Source organism: Rasamsonia emersonii, assembly GCF_000968595.1.
Source record: "Rasamsonia emersonii CBS 393.64 chromosome Unknown ctg1118621759974, whole genome shotgun sequence".
NCBI classification, from domain to species: Eukaryota; Fungi; Ascomycota; class Eurotiomycetes; order Eurotiales; family Trichocomaceae; genus Rasamsonia; species Rasamsonia emersonii.
Window position 1 is genome coordinate 28,695 of NW_013563313.1, and position 19,888 is coordinate 48,582.

At 50.8% G+C, this 19,888-nt stretch overlaps 6 protein-coding genes across 6 annotated transcripts; 2 read left to right on the plus strand and 4 right to left on the minus strand.

The window, feature by feature from the left end:
- Nucleotides 1-661: 661 nt before the first annotated feature.
- Nucleotides 662-2,939, plus strand: T310_1075 (Serine C-palmitoyltransferase; the record flags this gene model as incomplete). Its single annotated transcript, XM_013476054.1, has 2 exons — nt 662-677; nt 724-2,939. The coding sequence occupies 2 exons, from the start codon at nt 662-664 to the stop codon at nt 2,937-2,939; spliced, it is 2,232 nt and encodes a 743-aa protein (XP_013331508.1).
- Nucleotides 2,940-4,253: 1,314 nt separating this feature from the next.
- Nucleotides 4,254-7,698, minus strand: T310_1076 (PQ loop repeat protein; the record flags this gene model as incomplete). The annotated part of the gene is made up of 3 exons (XM_013476055.1): nt 4,254-5,630; nt 5,699-6,071; nt 6,911-7,698. 3 exons carry the CDS (start codon nt 7,696-7,698, stop codon nt 4,254-4,256), a joined length of 2,538 nt encoding a protein of 845 aa, XP_013331509.1.
- Nucleotides 7,699-8,547: 849 nt separating this feature from the next.
- T310_1077 (Uncharacterized protein) lies at nt 8,548-9,939 on the minus strand (the record flags this gene model as incomplete). The annotated part of the gene is made up of 3 exons (XM_013476056.1): nt 8,548-8,798; nt 9,088-9,483; nt 9,624-9,939. 3 exons carry the CDS (start codon nt 9,937-9,939, stop codon nt 8,548-8,550), a joined length of 963 nt encoding a protein of 320 aa, XP_013331510.1.
- Nucleotides 9,940-11,113: 1,174 nt separating this feature from the next.
- Nucleotides 11,114-13,888, minus strand: T310_1078 (SH3 domain protein; the record flags this gene model as incomplete). Its single annotated transcript, XM_013476057.1, has 7 exons — nt 11,114-12,217; nt 12,284-12,432; nt 12,486-12,858; nt 12,923-12,996; nt 13,048-13,200; nt 13,406-13,780; nt 13,861-13,888. 7 exons carry the CDS (start codon nt 13,886-13,888, stop codon nt 11,114-11,116), a joined length of 2,256 nt encoding a protein of 751 aa, XP_013331511.1.
- A 1,035-nt stretch (nt 13,889-14,923) lies between these two features.
- T310_1079 (Protein kinase) lies at nt 14,924-17,429 on the plus strand (the record flags this gene model as incomplete). Its single annotated transcript, XM_013476058.1, has 3 exons — nt 14,924-14,930; nt 15,191-15,229; nt 15,268-17,429. 3 exons carry the CDS (start codon nt 14,924-14,926, stop codon nt 17,427-17,429), a joined length of 2,208 nt encoding a protein of 735 aa, XP_013331512.1.
- Nucleotides 17,430-18,298: 869 nt separating this feature from the next.
- Nucleotides 18,299-19,317, minus strand: T310_1080 (50S ribosomal subunit protein L15; the record flags this gene model as incomplete). The annotated part of the gene is made up of 2 exons (XM_013476059.1): nt 18,299-18,911; nt 19,007-19,317. 2 exons carry the CDS (start codon nt 19,315-19,317, stop codon nt 18,299-18,301), a joined length of 924 nt encoding a protein of 307 aa, XP_013331513.1.
- Between the last annotated feature and the right edge of the window lie 571 nt (nt 19,318-19,888).

Here is a 19,888-nt window from a genome sequence, read left to right on the forward strand (position 1 = left end):
GAGCCAACCAGGCAAGGGAGCTGTCAGGCGTGCTGACAGTGGTCGGCCCCTGAGCGGTGATTCGACGGAGCGGCTTGGGATTTTTAGGCAGTTCCAGGGGCGCTGCAAATTTGCACGATTACCGATCGCCGCTGCGTATTGGCGAGTCACAAGCGTGACAATACCCACAGGCGGCCCACTGCTGCCCGCGTCGCTTGTCGTTACCGCGGCGTATTGCGTGGTACGATGAAGGGAGCGTGATGTATTGCCTGCCGTATCGTACGTATCATTTCCCATCCACTCGTGCTATCCCGCTCTTGTCTAGCCCAGCACCGCTCAACGACCCTCTTCTCTCCCCATCCTCGAGTCCACGCCTCGCTCTCTTCCTTCTCTCCTAAATGACTTCCTCTGTCCCTCTGTACCGGTCTCGGTGATCGAAGCTATCGTGTGCCTCTGAGCCGCCAGGGTTGTCCTCCGTTGGACCCCCCGCGCGCGTCCTTGACCGCCTGTCTGCACCAGCCGGCTGTGTCGGATACCTTCACATCCAGCCTCCAAACGGTGCTTTTCGGGGGGTATGTTATTTGTATTGCTCTTCTCCTTTTGCCCTGGCGATGGGCCTTCCTCTCTGTCCTCATTGATCGATGGCAATTGGCCTCGATCTCCCCGCTGTCACCGCATTCCCATGCCTAACTTCCTCTGTAAGATTTGACATCCGAGGAAGCAAGCGCTAATCAACCACCGCAGTTCCCACTGGTCGTTCGTATCAGACCACGGACAGCCGCTCTCTTCCTCCGGCCAACTGTTCCCGCCAATATTCGCTGGAAGAGAGACAATCTGACCGTTTTCCCGGTCTTCCTTGGCGGCGTCTTCGACCCTCGAGTCCAGTCCGTTCCTATCATCTTGCGATGCCTCGTCGACCTACGAATCCTTTCACCAACAACTCCTCCTCTACGAATCCGCCATCCCATTCCTTCTCTCCCTCCTCCGAAAAGAGCGGAATTCCCGCCAAGGCTTCGACTTCCAAGTCAAACCGCCTGAGCCAACTCTTCTCGACCTCGCCCAAGTCCAAGGCTGAGACCTCGTCCGCACAAGCCGCCCTTCGCGCCGCCAGCGGGACGACTCCGCCCCCGAGTAGTTCGACTCCGCCGATCAGCTCGGCCTCCCTGTCCCTACCGACCATTTCACTGTCCACGGCTACCGCCGATAATTCCAACATGGAGGAGCAGCCTACCACGCTCTATCAGCCTCCATCGCCCGAGGAGGCTCGGCGCCTGGCGAAGCAGCACGCCCAGTTTGCTCCGATCAGTCACCCCAGTCATCGATACACCAGTCGACACCCTGGCGGGCCTTTCCCGGACCCCGTCATGGACGAGCCCCCTTATTATTACCTTTTGACGACCTATATCAGCTATCTCATTTTAATTGCGTTTGGTCACGTCCGTGACTTCTTCGGGAAGCGATTCAAGGAAGAGAATTACCGACACTTGAAGCCGCGCAACGGCTATGGCGCGCTGAACAGCGACTTCGATAACTTCTACGTCCGTCGTCTGAAGCTGCGGATCAACGACTGTTTCGAACGTCCCGTGACGGGGGTCCCAGGACGGTACATCACCTTGATCGACCGTGCCACTGATGACTACAACCGGCATTTTTACTTTACGGGGACGACTACGGACACGCTCAACATGAGCTCGTACAACTATCTAGGCTTCGCCCAGTCCGAAGGCCCCTGTGCGGATGCCGTCGAGGAGTCCATCCGGAAATATGGAATCAGCGCGGTCAGCACCCGGGCCGAGGTGGGAACTACGGAGCTGCATCTCGAAGTCGAGGAGCTTATCGCCAAGTTCGTGGGCAAGGAGGCAGCTATGGTCTTCTCCATGGGATTCGGTACTAACGCCACCATCTTCCCGGCATTAGTCGGCAAAGGATGCTTGGTCATCTCCGATGAGCTCAACCATGCTTCGATCCGTTTTGGTGCGCGGGTGTCCGGGGCATCTATCACGATGTTCAAGCACAATGACATGAAGTCGTTGGAAGAGAAACTCCGTGAAGCCATCTCACAGGGCCAACCACGGACACATCGGCCGTGGAAAAAGATCCTGGTTGTTGTTGAGGGCTTGTACTCCATGGAAGGCTCCATGTGTAATCTTCCCGGTCTCATTGCCCTGAAGAAGAGGTACAAGTTCTATCTTTTCATTGACGAGGCACACTCCATCGGCGCGGTCGGCCCTCGAGGAAGAGGCGTCTGTGACTACTTTGGCATCGATACGTCAGAGGTGGACATCCTGATGGGGACCCTGACCAAATCATTCGGTGCCAATGGCGGATATGTTGCGGCCGACAAGGCGATGATTGACACCCTCCGCGCTACCAACGCGGGTGTGATTTTCGGAGAAGCTCCAACGCCTCCTATTCTCACCCAGATTATGACCTCGCTTCGTATCATTACCGGAGAGCTTTGCCCTGGGCAGGGAGAGGAGCGATTGCAACGACTCGCGTTCAACTCTCGATACCTCCGTCTTGGGTTGAAGCGTCTTGGTTTCATCGTCTACGGACACGATGATTCGCCCATTATTCCCCTTCTTCTCTTCAACCCGGCCAAGATGCCAGCCTTTTCGCACGAAATGTTGAAACGCAAGATCTCGGTTGTCATTGTGGGTTATCCAGCCACGCCTCTGGTCTCGTCTCGGGCTCGTTTCTGTGTGTCGGCTGCCCACAACAAGGAGGATCTGGACCGCTTGCTTACGGCATGTGACGAGATCGGCAACGTTTTGCAACTGAAATTCTCGACCGGTATCGCCGGTGGTGCTCTCCCGCCGCCGGAAGGTATGACGCCGGAGATGGAAAAGGAGTGGCATCGACAACAGCGGGCGGGCAACGGCAAGATCAACCCGCCCCGATGGCGGCTCGAAGATGTTATCCGACGGGGTGCCCAAGACGTGAAGAGGCCGTTGATATAAAACGCTCTCCTCTTGTTATCATTATTCTTACTACTTTCGTTCCTCCGTCCTTAATGGCTCCCTTAATGTACAGAATCCGAATCGCATCATAATGTCAATGAAAAGAGGTCCAATATCTGGATGTTGCTTGCTTTTTTTTTCCTTCCTTTTTTTCACGTCTTCTTTGGGGAACTTTGGCTGGAGTTCAAGGACTGATCATCACACTTACTTCAGACGTCGTTGTTAAGAGGGGAGGTTCGGCCGTTGCTGGTCACGCCGTGTCTGTTGGAGTGAGGAAGAATACGGAGTATACTAAAAATGCATGCACCCACTGTCCTGGGATCGGATCGGATAGGATTGATCCTATGATTATTATCATTGTCATTATTCATTATTCTCATTATCGTCATCCCTGACCTGCAGACAACACCATCACCACCATACACACATGCCTCTTCATCCTCAAACGACCTACTTCTTCTTCCGTCTCCGTCTCCGTACAAAAACACAAGATGACTTCTGCATAGAAGACCAAGTATATACAATACACAGCGGAGTGGAAAGGATTGATTGATTGATTGGAGTTCAGGTAGTTGAGTTGATTGAATCTGGTTGATAATGGTGGTGATTGATAGAGTTGACTGTCGATTAGGGCTTTTCATTTCATTTTACTTCATTTTCATTTCATTCTACTACAAAACATTCATCTTATTATTTATTTATTTATTAATGGATACTTAGTATATTATATTGCATATATTATTAGATCGTGTTGTGAATACATACATATACCTACTTCAACATTATTATTATTCTCATTATTATTCTTATGTAATACGTAACTCTAAGCTGATGATGATGTTCATCGTACCTTACTACCTGGGTAGGTAATTTACGTAAATACGTAGAAGATAGGTAGCAGAAAGTAGTAAATAGTAAACGATATATATCTCACTAAGAGAGAGAGGTTAGAAATCCTGTTTATTGCTGATAATTCTTGTCTTCCTGCATGCACCAAATCCCATTAGCATATATTGCTCTAGTAGAGTGGAATAAATAAAATAATTATAATCGTATCTTCTCTAAAACCCTGTTGTGTCCTCGCCGTACCATAAACGCCCGTTCATCCTGCATGCAGCATCAACAATAAATTGTTGTCCCCATGTAAACCCCTCTTTGCCACAGAAAAGTAAGTAGTGGAACATGCACCGAAAAAAAAAAGCCCCGACAGAGTGTTGAATCATCACCCGTCCGTACATATGTATGTACAAGAAGTGTAAATCAAAGAAAATGGATCAAACCCGCAACGCTCAAGTAAGCATATGCATGCAATATCTAAACCGCGCCGTATCTATCATGAACGCCCGCGAGCAGTGCTCGAGCTTCGTCCGGAGCAGCGGGCTCTTTATCTCCCGAGGGAATCCAACCTCTCATCCATCCGCTGACTCTCCTCCACCGGCTGCGGCCGCCTCGTGGGTCGTTCACTCTGACCACGGGCTCTGCACCCCTCTCGCCGTATATCAAGAACTGGACACCCATCAAGGCATCCAAACTGAGAACCCCAGCAGCTCCCAGGAAGAAAGGAATAGCGAGTCCCACCCATTCCAAACGGTTATTTCCACCCGCGTCGGCCCAGCCTCCGCCACCATAGGGTGGAAAATCATACCAAGCGTTTGGATTCGTGAGCAACGATGCCGAATAGAAAAAGTTCCCTCCGAATGCGGCCATGAACAGCAATGGGGATAGCCCCGAAGTACTCTTCCGGCGGTAATTCTTGTAGAGTTGAGGGAGCCGCGAACCCAGGTACAGAGTGGTGGATATCCAGGATAGGATGCGGCCGACCATCTCAGTAGCCGATTCGTGAGAATCTTCCAGCAGCTGGGGGCCTGAATGTGAGCCTGTAGGGGATGCATTGGCCAACATGGCGCAGAGCATTGATGTAAGAAGTATTGACTTTGGCGAAACTGTTGGCAGGCTTCCGCTTGCCGTGCGGGACGTAGAACGGCGAAAACTTGACTTCTCGTTGGAGTAGGACGGAGAGTAGAACTGCGGAGAATCGGTGGTGTTGCTCTTGGACAAACCTACGGTTTTCGGTTCAGAAGGCCAGGTACGCTCTGGAGAAGCGCTTCGGATGGTGCCATCTTCGGAGGGCGCGATGCCTTCAAAGATGTCCCCGTGGCCACCCCGATAATCGATGCTGTCAAGACCGATTTTCCCTTTCCCCTGCCCTCTGACGTACGTGTACCAGAAATACTGGATCACGAGCACAACATCAACAAATACGTAGTAAGAAGCAATTATCACCTGCCAGCCGGCCTGCCGGGTGAATATCGCTCCCAACAAGTTCGCCGTGTCCCCCAGACACCACTCCACCAAGAAGAACACCGACAAGCCCGCGGTCGATTGCAACTTGTAATTCTTGTAGATCTGAGGAAGCTGGGCGAACAGCCATGATAAGATGCTGAGACAACCAAGGATCGTCGAGACCAAGCCCAGAGCGGTCGGAACGCACGTATGAAGCCTCGACGAGATCACAGTCAGGAATTCCGATGCCGGTTCACAGTGCTTCGGAAGTGAGGGTCCGTCGAGGATCTGTAATAACCGTGACATTATCCTCTCTGCATAAATAGACTTCTGATACCCAGCGGTGAGGGTTGCGAATTGCGGTAGATAAGACCGAACGGCAGTGAAGGGAAGGACGACAAGAGTCAGCTGTAAGGACAGTCACTTATAACAGGCTGGACAGTCGCAAGCAGGCAACCCCCACACCAGGTATGTACAACAGATGAGTGCCGCGCGATGGCACCTTGGATCGGAATGTAGTCACGCGTTACTGTCACTGATAAGGATGGAGCAACAGTAATCCAGGGTGCACATCGAGTGGAAGTTGTGGACAGTTGAACTGGAAGAACCGGCAACGGAGGACAAGAGGCTGCAAGAGAGGACGAAGACGAAGACGAAGACGAAGATGATTGTTGTCCGCCTGAAGGCTGCAGGCGTTGGGGGCTCGAGGGCGAGGGAGTCACACCCGAGACCGCCCAAACCGGAAAGCCCAGCGGGAGCGGTATCCGCGATAAGGCGAGCGGGCGGTGATTCGTCCTTCCCCACAAGGAACACCGCCCAGAAACCCCGATCGTCCTATCAGCGCCGCCTCTGCAGCGATTTCTTGTAGTCAGCAGATCCAGTCATCCTCACCGATACGGAGGACTCCGGAGTATGGGCCCCCTTCCGACTGCAGGCTGATAACGAAGGAGCATCGTCAGACTCCACAGCTGCTGAAGGATCAATGATGCTACCACACTGCAGAGGAACAAATGAACGATGGAGAACAGGCTGGCTGAGGGGAAGGTTCTGGTTTTCAAGGACATTATCAAGTGCTCCGTGCGCCTGTTGCAGAGCAAGGATCGTGAGATTCGTGACGTGGACGATTGGCTTCCAGGACTGCCTATCACGTGCCATACTCCTTCCCCGCGATAATCAATCTGAATCGTGGGGTCGACTCCAGTAGTTTGGCTAGGCTAAGCAGTGTACATGCTATTCTATCCAATAGGGCCTGTAACTATTTCTACATACATGCATCACAGTGCACAAAATCCCCCTTCGCCAGATTGTGCGACACGAACCAGTTGTAACCTCAGGACATCAAAAACCAACAGAAAGCGACAAGTAACAAGTTCATGAACCCTGCATTGTAACTGTCCTGGTTTTTCATCCAACTTTCGCTGGACGAAGCAGACAGAAAAATGACAAAAAAAGCCGTAATCCCTCAGTATCTAAGACGACAATCTCTGAAGCCAAAATATTCTATTCCGAATCACAACCTAGAATATCATGTTCTCTGTGACGAGAGCCTTTCTCATTGGCTGATACAGTCGACGTTGCGATCCCATATCTCCCAAGACTTTTACCCCTGGCTTGCACAGTGGAAGGCAAAGAAAATTGAGATTCATCACCACATTGCCCCCGCCATCAGCACTGCTCCAGCTACTAACCCTCCGACGATCAGTTGAGACAGCTGTTTTGACTGAGATGCGTCGTTCCCCAGTATATTGAATGCATCTCCCACTCCTCCAAATCCTTTCGCCTCGATATTAGTGGTACTGCTGGCCGCAGACGACGTCGTCCTTGAAGCTCGACTCTGCTCAGTGTTGGTCGTCGTGATTGTACCCGTTGTGGCACCAATCGAAATCTCAAGCGTCGACGGCGATGGTGTCGTAGACGTGACTGACGAGGAGGTGCTTGTGCTTGTTGCGGATATCGAAGTCGCAGCAGCGGTAGGTTGCGGAGAGGCAGTAGAAGTTTGTTCCTGTGATGTTGTCTGCGTGGTCGACGTAGTAGTAGTTGTTGTTTCGGCGGTCTGACTCGCTGGTTGAGAATTGGTAGATGCTGGCTCGGCGGAGAAGGGTTGTGTCTGAGAGGTGCTCTCTATGAACGTGGTTTCTGTCGTTGTCGAAGCCTCATCGACATTGGGGCAGAGGATCGAGACACCCGATCCTTGGAGGAATTGTCCCAGCAACGTATCACTGTCGACATGGGCGTCATGACATGCCCGCTTCACCTCTTCACTGATGATATCCAATCCAGCAACGCAAACTGCAGAACACGTTCGGTGTTTGCCGAAATCCCTCGTCGTACACCCGGGAATTGTCTCAGTCCAGACCGCCATACATGAGTCCGAGAAACCTGCGATTTGCTGAAACTGCGAAAGAGAGACTGAAGCGGCATGCTTGATGGAGAGGAGCAAGGGGAGGAATAGTCTCTTGTTGCGGAACGGACCCATTCTTGGACACAAGAGCCCTGCTGTTAACGGTATTGGGATGAGATTCGTCGTCAAGGTCAATCGGCCGGTATGGTATGTTGCATATATATAGATCAGATTCAAAACTCCAAATCCCTCTCCCAATTCCCAGATTTTGAACTTCGAGAAGTGATGGAATACGGCGCACCACTTTCCAGAGGAGTTAGGACACGATAAAGAAAGGCGTGATAACGTATATGTTGAAACGAATGGGTGCGACAGAAGGTGTTTGAGATGACCCAGGACCGGCGCCTAAAGATAGAACCTCTCTCTCAAGAAACAAGCAAGCCAAGATACTGGGACACAATCGAGAAAGAAGCTGTTTGAATGTCAGAGAAATATAATTAAGCTGGCTAAGCACAGTCTCAGTGAAGAGACAGAGGTGACAGTTCCTTCAGTCGAAACCTGCGATAGAGACTTCAACAAATAAGAAAACAGTATTGCTTAGCCAGGATAGGTAGAAACTGCTGAATAAACAATATTCCTTATTCCATACTACTGCTGGGGTTAGCAAATAATTGAGGAACAGAGAAAGGTGGGAAACAGGTACAAGTACAACCGCACAGTACACACATACCTAGTGATCGCATCTCGCATGCCAACCATAGCTTACTTAGTATTCCCCTCCTCCCTTGGGAACTGCAGGAAGATCCGACCCTAACAGATTCAGGCTAACTATCACACTCAAAATCGGAAATTCCGACGCTGATTGATCTTTTTTCGTCCATCAGGTTGTGTGGCCACTGTCACTCCTTGCGTTTCTGAATGCTTGGCACAAGCCAATAGATTTCCCCAAGTCACTAAGGGCATGATGGGTGTTTCAGGATCCTCTTAAAATTGGGACGAACCATTCGTGCCTGCGAGTGGAACTGGTCTGACAACATGAAACAGCAAATGTTGCGCTTTCCAGTCCCGGCGGCTAGATATGACAGCATTACATGGAATTTCTTGGAGTTGCGATCTTATTAAGAAGTCGAGTGGCCATCGCGTAAATTGTAATATGTAAATGTATAACTCTCTGGAAAGCTGTATAATGGAGATTAAAGTATCGCCATTCAGAAAGTCCAGGTTTGTCGCATGCTCTGTACAAGAGTAGTATGTATTAACACGAGATTGAATCTGCCTCTGTATCTGCCATTGCCTCTTAGGAACCGAAAACTGGGTATCCAACTAAGTGTAATTGAGCCAGCTCTTCTGAAATACATGTACATACACCATGGAATATACAACCATGCTATCTATAATCGTGTGTCACCCAGGCATGTACGGTACTGTACACTTCATGGAACAATAAACAGGCACATCACAAGAGAAGACAAAAAAAAGGCCAATATGTACCAAGTCATAAAACTGATCACCATTACCACCCACTGCCCCAAGAGCTGTCCCCATGGCTGCTACCTCCATGGTGGGAACTATGGGAACTGTGGTGATGATGGTGGCTATGGTGACTATGGTGGTGTTTGTGGTGATGTCCATGGCCATGCTCATGGTGTTTCTTCTCGAGCTTATCACCAATGAAGTTGCCCAGCAGAGCGCCGCCCACTGCTCCAAGTAACCCATGATTGTGTTTGTGACCAATATAGTACCCAGCGGCGCCTCCAAGAAGAGAGCTTCCTAGGCCGCGCTCTCCCTCAGGAGCATTTGGGTCCGCCGGCGCACTTTCACCTGCTGGGGGCGGTGGTGGCTGCTGATGTTGGGGGTTGTTTGGGTCATATTGCGGCGGTTGGGGGTGCGGTGATGGCGACGGAGAGTATCCTCGAGTATCTGGGGGCGGACCGCCGCTATATAAGATCATGATGTGAGTGCGTCTTCGACCAAGTCATAGCAATATAACAGGTGCAAACCGGCAGAAAAGAGGACAGGGGCCGTGGTGGAAGATTTGACATACTAGTATCCCGGATGACCTTGTGGATTACTGGCATTATAGGCCCCAAACTGGCCACCTTCGTATCCATGCTGGAAACCACCGACGGTCGGGGGACCAAACGAGTCCTGGCGCCGCGGTGGTCCAAAACCCTCAGTCGCGCCGCCGCCCTGGTATGGAACGGGAGGTTGATAAGAGCCTTGGGGATGTTGGTAGCCAGTATTTGGATCCTGAGGGGGCTGCGATGCATAGCCGTATGGTGGCTGCTGAGCCTGGGCAGGGTCATGATATTGACCACCGCTGGGGGGATATCCCGGTTGTGGAGGACAGGAGTGTTGATAGTACGGATCAGACATATCGATAGATTTGCAAATTTAATTAAGCCTGAAGTTATTGCAAAGGAGAAGACCGCGAGAGAGTGAGAAACAGTCAGGAATACTATGTTATTATTATCATTACTTTGCTTTGGTCATCGCTCTGGTCCCGTGGTTCTGCAGCGGGCAACCCCGCCGTCGTCCTTCAAGTGACTTCTGAATGGCCAGATTGCATGTCAGCTCCCAACGAGACTGTGGGTACATACAGGGTAGCTAGCTAAGGTATCTCCAATGCGGAGCCTTGAGGGGCGCAGCTGACACCGGAAGTTGTCAAATGACCTCATATGCTGATGGATCCATAACTAGTTGCATGCCCGAGAAGGGCACCTGAGATACCTTGTTATGTCAGTTATGGATGAATGCGTTGTTTCTTGAAGATTCATGGCTTAGATAACAAAAGTGGTATTTATACGTCGAAGTAAGCACTAACCCCGAACCTTGAGGAACCAGTACTAACTACATCGAGGAAGAAAAGAAAAAAAAGAAACACCCAAACAGAAATCCTCACATGTAAACCGGGGTATTCGGACGGGTCGAGAATAAAATACCAACAGCAACTCCCAAAATCGAGGGAAAGAACTGAAATTAGCACAGGGTCCACCGCAGTGTGCTGAATGCAAAGATCTCCTGGATGAATGTTGATACAAAAAGTTGACCGACAATCACACATGTCAACGGAGATATCGGTCGATGCTGGCAAGTCAAGGTTTGTGAAAAAGGTGGTGGTGGAAGGGAATAAAAGGCCACCACAAGAATCACTAACCCAAAAAAAAGAAAAAGAAAAAGAAAAAGAAAAGAAAAGAAAAGAAAAGAAAAGAAAAGAAAAGAAAAGAAAAAAGAAAGAAAGAAAGAAAGAACGAAAGAACGAAGAACGAAAGAAAGGAGGTGAGAAGAAAAAAATTCAAATAAGAACGGCGGCAGAGACAAGAGCAAGAAAAGCAGGGAATCAAGTGTATCATCATTTCACAACCATCATATACTGATTGCTCTCGTATTTTGTTTCTTCATAGGGGTATTTCTTCCTCATAACTTCACCAGCAACAAACATCATGAGAAGAGGGAAAAGGGTTATAGCATCACGCATAGCTCGGTGATATACAGGAATGGACTTATATTGCCCGGACGCAATCGACCTTCCAACGAGAGAGTTCGACGCTCATTTATTGGCAAGACGCTCAAGTTTGCGAGAAACCCAAGCCGATAGCATTTCGTCAAGTTGACTAGACATCTCCTTAAGCCGTTTGCTTTCCTCCTTGAAGAGACTGCCAGTGATTGGATGGTCAGGGCCGGCGGGTTGAACATTGGACTTATCATGGACAATGATGAGGAGGTCACGAATATCATGTTCATTGTCAAGATACGACCGCAAACTGGCGTCGCTCCATGTCGAGTGGGTTGTAGACGATACAGTGGACATGGGCGTTGTGTCCTCCGCCTTCGTTTCAGCAGCATCAATGAGTTCAGGAGATGATGACTGCGGCGACAATGGAGAAATAGAGCGTTCGTCTGTATCCGCCATCAATCCCGGTAGCTGGGAAGGGGCCTGGACTGCTATCGGGGAAACATCGACAGGAGATTCTGACAGTGTTTCCCGGCGGTCCGGGGTCGGTCTCTGTGGGGCTTGCTGAACCGGCGAAGTGATGGACCCAGACTGATCGGTGGGAGACGATATGCTGGCTGGTTCTTCTCGTTCCACATCGTCGTACGGCTTGGATGTGGTATCCGTTGGGGATACTGAATCAACTGTTTTGACAGGTGATTGCGCATCCCCGTTGGCATTCGACTGATCTGATGGAGGGGATATCGTAGGTTCGCGTGCTGGTTCGGGAGATCGCAAACGAAGAGGTGCAGGAACGTCTGCCGGTTGAGGAGATACAACCTGCCGAATAGACTGTCCGAAATCCTCTTTGGTTGGTGAAGACGCATCGTTTGACTCTTGAGGCGCACGGTTCTGCTGGAGATCCCCTTTGGCGAGAGACAACTCTGCTGGTGGCTGTTTTTGCAATTTGCTTGACTGCCGTTGCGGTCCTTGCAGCTTTCCGTTGCGAGCTTCTTGCAAGGATTCCGATGATAGCTTGGGTTGTGGTGATGATCGGGCTGACTCTTCCGATGTTTTCTCGGGCTCCTCAACATCCTCTTCTGGCACTTTCCCTTTCTTATCCTTCCTTTTGAAGAGGCCACTGAGCATTCCGGGTTTCTTCTCTTTCCGCTTGTTTTTCTCGCCCGATGCCGAGCTCTTATCTTCAAGGCTGGAACGGCCCTATCAGTGATAAAATGTGTCAGTACTACTATATTATGAAGGGGAGAGGAGGAGAGGGAACTCTACCTCTTTCGTATCGTTTGTGAGACTACTGGTTGAATCATCCCGAAGAAGGTTCGGGGTTAACGATATCTTCTTTGTCTCCACACTATCATCTTTAAAGAACGAATCCGTGTTTCGGACAGTGCCGTTTCTCGACCTGCTGACGAAATTGTCTGCCGAGACAGAATTAGTCAAGACTCGAAAGGAAATGGATATGAATATGTACCTTGTCTTTCAGGCATCTCATCACTAGTTCGGGGCTTCTCCGGGCTCGCACGGTCGGATTGTTGGTCTTGAGATGCCACTTCAGACTCGCTGAGGGCTTTTTCTTTGTGAGACTTCGGCCTCAGCGGTTCCACGACCATGCTCTCATCTCGAACGTCTTCTTGGGTATCTTGGGAATCTGCTCGGCTTGCCTCTTCTTCTTCCTCCACTTCCTCACCCTCACGGTGCTCCTCCTCAGACGAGTAATCTACATCGGATGCTTCGAAGTACGTAGGAGATGCGAAAGTCACAGTCTTTGCATTCCTGCGGCGCATTGCCTTTTTCAGAGGATTTTTGGACTTCTCTGGATTGTCTCCGAGCATTGTCGCAGAAAGCTAAAAGAAACAAAAAAAAATCTTTAGAATATGCCCCATATGAACGCTGGGGGAGGTTGCTTACATCAATATTCCGATGCTTATTCAATCGGGCCAACCTCTCCGTAGGTGTTTCAATGTGTTCTGCAGGCAGGTAACCTACAAAGATATTAGGCGGAATCGCAGTACACAAGAGTAGTGGAAACTCACCAATGCTGCCATCTTTGACGATTCGGACAAGCCACCAATAACTGTTGCTATCGTCTAAGAGAACCATTGTGTCTCCCTTGGTGGCATTCGCTTGCCCCTCAACCGTAGCGACGAACGTATGGAGCGCGTAAACAAACTCGAAATCAATGTCCTCTATTTCTTCGTAAGCATTCGCCTTCCCTGAAGTCGCTGGGCCGACACGAAGTAACCCAAAGGGATCGCAACATAAGGAACAAACAGCCCCGACCCTGAGCAGGATCGAGATGATATCATAGGCCTAGACAAGGAACAGGCGATTTATGCCGATACATGGGTAGGAGATGCGTAATTGGAGAGACATGTTGAAAATAGCACCCACCATCGTCAATTGAGGGCGAAGACGAGATCTTGTCCATCAAGTCCTCGTCCAGAATATCGTCTCCTTCGCCGTCAGCTAGATCCCCTTCCTCTCCAGACACACCACCACCCATATGGTGGCCATAGTGCCCATTCTGGCCATCGCCCGTCATGTCTGTCACCATCTCTTCTGGTTCGTCATATATGATATCAATTCCGTTGTGTTGGTCTTCAGACTCGAAGCGATCCTCTGAAGTTTGGGACAGTTCTTCTTTGCTGCCTTGCTCTGCATGGTACAAAGATTGATTCTGATGGGGCGCGGACCGGCCGGCCCCAATGCGCGACCGACTGTGGTCTTGGGCTGATGGGGCATGGGGGTCTTGGAGGTCGATCGTATCTAATTATCACGTGTTGATCAGCACAAGTGTTTGGAGTAGCATCCCAGGGACGGAGGAAAGCCCAGAGGAACGTCCGTACCGGCCCGTATCAATGGCGGCCTCGCCATGATTGCACCTTGTCAAGGGAGCGTCGAGCAAATTAAGGGAGCGAACGAGAAACAGTGAACGGGTAACCAGGGGTGTGGCAGGTCCCGATCATGGAGGCAGGGCGGAATCAGCGCGCACTAAAACGGCTCACTGAGTCGTTAGGTATTTTGTACGCCTCAGTCAGAAGGATGGATCGTCTAGCGGCGGAGATTTCTAACAGTACTGGGTTCTGGAGGGAAGGCAATACGGAGGCCGCTGGCTAGGAGCAGACAAGACGACCACGTTCCACGTTGGAAGCTTATCACGATAGGACGGCGGGGGTGCAAAAGAACGAAAGACGGAGTACACGGTACTGCCGTCAGAGGGCACGAAATTGGGAAAGGAGGGCTTGACTGGACACCCGTTATTTGGGTCTTGGAGCTGGTCGATCTGGTGGAGGTCCTCGTGGTGGTAGTAGTCTCCGGGGCTGGATGCTCAAAAGGGGGCTTGATGTTCGCTGCCCGACTCTGAAACAAGCGCCCCTTGCGCGCGGCTATCGCAACCCCTAAGAGAGAAGCGCGGACTACCCAACTAGGTAGGTAGCTACCACAATTGCCCTCCCAAAGCAGGACTATTGTTACTATTAGATAAAGCATCTGCTCTTAGAATAAGATAAAAAGTCTTCGTTAATTTTATGAAACTAAATGTAATGGTGCAAGATCACCTACTAACATACCTATTATTCTTTATTGAACCATGTTAGTCTTCAGGAAGAATATATAGTCCGTGACGTGCTATTATTATGACCTGGAGGAAACTAGGAACAAAAATAGGAAGGCGGTAATAGCTTTCTTGGACTCTGATGCATTTGTGGATCTATCAATTTACTATCGCAAGAGGGCTGGTTTCCATCAACAAGAGCAGGCGGGGGAATGAGCTGTTTTCAATGCCTAGGCACAGAAGGCGGCACAAGGAATGCGGGGAAACAAAAAGAACCACAAAAGTGCCACGAATTGTAGAAAAAGCACGGCATAAAAAGGCAGGCAGTTGTTTGTTGCCGTTGTAGGTATATCACGATGTCACGTGAGGAGGGGGCGCCGAAAACGGAGCGGGTGGCTCGCCTGAGAGGGCGAACTCCGGATGGCGCTAACCAAAAGCTGCGGCACGGTGGCAGTCCTCCGCCGCCAGTTGGCTCCCGCGTTTTCGCTCTAAACCTTAGATCGCCTCTGTCACTTTTCGTCCGTGTCGCCCCTCGTCCCTTAACCCGGCCGTTTCCCTGCTGCCATCCTAGCATCCCCCGGCCCTCTAATATCATTCATCGGTCTCCATCTCTCTCAGTCTAGTCTCCAACGGCGTTGCAGCATCCAAGTGTCCTGCTGCTGGTACGACGTCATCACTCGAAGCAACTTAGTTAAGATAGCGCCCTCGCTATCGGTGGATCCGCGGCCATATTTTCTCCCACCTTTTAGCATCTCCTCCGGTGCAAGCGGACGTTTGCAAAACGCTCAGCCAATACAAGCCTCTTGCGAGGGATCCTGGTTATGGTTTGCATGCACCTGTGGTCGGCATTCGCGCTCAGTGTCATCTCGTGCTCTCCGGGAGGGCATGGCGTATGCTGAAAGAGAATCTTTCACAGGGTTGATCATCGATACAGCCTTTGCCCGTGGGCAATCTCCTAGCGGGGCGCGCGAACATGGAGGAGACCAGAGATCAAATGCAGGAGTCGGGGGAAGGGGCAGTTCAAAGGCTCCCCGCCATCTCGGGCCAGATGTTCGAAATGATGATGGAGACAGCAGTATATTAAATGAGTTGCATACAGAAACGCCTCCAATCTCTGTTCCTCGACCTGATGATCACCAATTTCCCCAGGACGGGGCGGACCTTACCTATTCGCACAAACCCGAAGATTCCTTTTCATCCCCCCTTGGAGACTTCCTCCGGGAGCGCCGCCCGTCTATCAGTTTCCACCCAGAGGTAAAACTTGATACTGGCCACCACCACGCGCTCAACGAGCCGCTGGCACGGGGTGATACGAGGGGCACAGCGTACAATAGACCTCAACTGCGACCATCTGCATTGCGCAAGATTCACGCTCAACAAGATGAAGCGTTCGACTCTTATGGACGAGTCCCCCGTCCCACTTCGGCAAGAAGGCGGATTCAGCGACCGTTCCCTACAGGCAACGGGTTTGTCCCAGAAGCAGAGGAGGATTTTTTGGTGGGATCTGAGCTCGACCATCCGACTTCGCTCACGTCGATCTCCACCGTGTCTCCAACTACCGAGGAACTTCGAACTCCTTCTGAAGGGCCCCGGGAAGGCTCCAGGGACATGCTCCTTTCTCCTCTGTCTATGTCACCTACTGCGCAGCGAGCCGCCTCTCTCGACGATCCCAATCTATGGTCTATGGGTGCTGGAGCGTCACCCTGGAATAAGCCACGGAGTTATACGTTTGACAGACATGGGAGTCTACGACAGACTGTGCGTCAAGGCTCCCGTCGATCGACCGGGTCGAGCGGCAAATCTCCTGCAAGCATGTTTCTGTCAATGTGGAGTAGTCGTGACGAAGCTCCTCCTGCTCCTCAACCGGATGATGAAGGGCAAATGGTGGGGACAGAGTATGTGTTGGGCAAGCAAATCGGATACGGAGGGTTTAGCACTGTCAAGGAAGCCTTCAAGGTCGAGGAGACTGGCAGAACCAGACGCCTCGCAGTCAAGATCGTGAAAAAGCACGTGAGCGGGAAAAGTGAGAGGGAGAATGATCAGGTTCAGGCTGAGTTTGATCACGAAGTTCGCATTTGGCGCTATCTTAACCACCCACATGTCCTCTCCTTGGAGGCTGTTTACGAGACGGACTATGCGACCTTCTGTTTCACCAAGTTAGCTATCGGTGGCACGCTCTTTGATTTGATTCGTGCCAATCGCAGCGGCTTGGAGATGAAGCTTGCTAAGAAGTATGCCTACCAGTTGGCCTCAGCCATCCGGTATCTGCATGAGGATGCCCGGATCGTCCACCGAGATATCAAACTCGAGAATTGTCTGTTGGACCCTGTGAAGTTGGAGGACGGAACGGAGACGGCGAATCTTGTTCTTTGCGATTTTGGAATGGCGGAATGGATGAGCACGGACAATGGAGGCGGTCCACTGGACCCTTACGACAACCCGGCAGACCGCCCTCCGCCAAAGAACATAGGCCCGTCTGGTTCCAGCACCAGTGTGGCAGGGAGCCTGGAATACGCTTCACCAGAACTTCTACTCTCATCTACTGGTATTATCGACCCGGCAGTCGACATCTGGGCTTTCGGTGTTGTCGCATTTGCGGTTGTGGTCGGCTCTCGGCCATTCCAGCACGGCTTCGCGCCGCGGATCCAAGCGAACATCATCAAAGGTGAATGGGACCAATACGCCGTGCTCGCAGGTGGCACTGATACTCAAGCCCGGCAAGAGGCTCTCGAGTTGATCAAGGGCTGCCTTGAGATGGATATGAATGCGCGGTGGACCATCCGACAAGTTCTGGATTCTGCGTGGTTGCAGGAATGCTCTCAGAGCGCGGAAGAGGCGCCAGAGTCGACATGGAGGCTCTAGAGCCTGAACGACTTTCATCTTCTACTTTATGTTTGATTTCTGGCGGTATTTACTGGTTTTTTTTGGGAGGATCTATGGTTATGGATATTCGGTGGCTAGGTCGTCTTTTTTCTGAAGGTTTCCATGGGATTACGGATATGATTTTTTTTTTCGAAAGGGCTGGTGATGTCGGGTAAATTCTCTGGAGGTTTGGGCTTGGTAAGGATCGTTTTCGGGTGCTTGTTATGAGGAATCGAGCACCACGGTTGATACAACGATCTATGATACCCGCGTCCATCTTTGAAAAAAATGTTCTAATGCTTTGCGATTGATTGATTGATTGATTGATTTATCATTGATACGATGTGACTTATTGATTCATTGTTGATGGCTTTCAGTATGAGCAGGCAAGGCGTTGGTTCGTTCTGTTTTCTTCTTTTTCCCTTTTTTTTCGGGCAGGATCTAATAATCTCTCGGTGGTTTTCCCCTCGTCTTTTTTTCTCATCTCCCCCTCTGGTGTATATAATTTTACTCAGCTTTTTTTCCCCTTTTTTTTTGTCCTCTTTTTTACAAGTGGCATGTATTTTTATACTGGTTTGATGTTGCGGGGTTTTCTGCCTTTTCGTTGCTATTTCTCTGCTGTCTTTGACGCAAGATCTCCTTTAATGTAACTAGTTGATGGATGGTTTTCTCTACTCTCAAAAAAATCAATTACTATCTTTGAGGGTTCAATGCTACGGTGTTGGATTGTTTGTTCGGATCACTGAGACATTGCACTTTCCATTCACTTGTATAGTTACATAAGTACATTTCCTGAAATACAATGGGGACTAGGGTACTGAATACATGCAACGAAAAATAAAACGGACTGAATCGAGAGAAATTCAGGACTACCAGAGTCTGTTCTCTGGAAGGGTCTTCTCCTTCTTGACACCCGCGGCCGACTTCCTCTCGGCCGGGGAAACGAAGAACAGACTGGGCGATTCGTTGGGCTTGAGGAGATGGCTCAGATAGCCTCGGTGCGCCGGATCACGGTAGTATTCGATGTCCTTTCGGTTGGTCGGGTCTGGCAAGCGGTACTGGTACCCCATGCGCTTCATGATCTCGGACTCGACAATTGGCCCGTCACCCACACCCAGGGCCTTGTTGAGGAACTCGTTACCAGTCTCCTTCGTCCATGCCGTCGACAGGAATGGATGTGTCTGTCTCCTCAGAATCCGCTGGATGGAGGAGCGGGTGTAGAACCGCGTCGTCACCGATCCGCCCGCAGCTTCGACGGCGGCGATGGCGGAGGCAGAGGCGCGGGAGACGACGACGTGGATGGGCTGCTTCAGAGCACCATCTTTTCCTCGGCCAAGCAGCTTGACACCGTCTTTGGCCTGGTGAATGCAGCGGGACTGGGCAAGTTCCTTGACAGTGATGGGCCGGTTAGGGTCGATGCGGCCTTGGTCGATCCACTCTTGGATGCGATCCAGGTTGACGGGAGCGAGGTCGATCGAGAAACTTGAATCCAAAGCGATGTCAGACAAGCTCACAATCACAATCACACAAGTCCCGCGAAACCAAGGAGCAAGGATAAGGACGGATACCAAACGTACATGTTCTTGAAACCACGTTCTCCGTGGACTATATGGTCGGGCGTCTGACCACCATTGAAGCCTGCGGGCACCTTTCCGTGCTGCTTCTGACCCTTGTGACCTCTTCCTGATGTTTTGCCTTTTCCAGACGCCGGACCTCGACCTCTTCGAATCCTCTTGTTGTATGCGCCGGGGGTATCTGACAGAGAGGCTAGGATGTGGGCATTACGGCCCTGCTGCTGGAATTGAGGGAAAAGGAAAGACAGCGGAGAGAAAGACAGGCTCGGCCATGGGGATAGCCGTGCCGACAGCACGGGAAGCCGTGGAGGCATGGTTGCTGAATGCAGGTCTCGATCACCACCTCGTCGCCCAACCGTGACCTGATGGAGATGTTTTCTACGGACGTTGGTCTGGCCGGGTGCGGAAAAACCTTGCGCCGGCCGCCTGGAACCTGCGGCGCTGGAAACAGGCTTAATGTTGCTTAATAAGCGGTATCTGGTAACGTAATTCCCAACCGAACCGGACACCCGACCGAGCCGGACACCCCATCCAAAGTCCACGCGTTTAGGATACTGAAGCTATTCAAACAACCACCATGCCACCAAAATCGCGTCTATCGTCTCGAGACTTGGTGGAACAAGAGGGGAGGATCCAACTCGCGATCTCTGCTTTAAAAAACAACGAAATCCCAAGTGTTCGTCGTGCAGCGGAGGTTTTTAATGTGCCTAAATCTACACTTCATGACCGACTGACTGGCCACCATTTTCGAATCGAACAACGTGCCAATGGCCACAGGCTATCTCAAACTCAGGAAGATGCTTTGATACAATGGATACTATCTAGGGATTCACGTGGAGTACCTCCTAGGCCTTCCCATGTACAGGAGATGGCTAATATTATTCT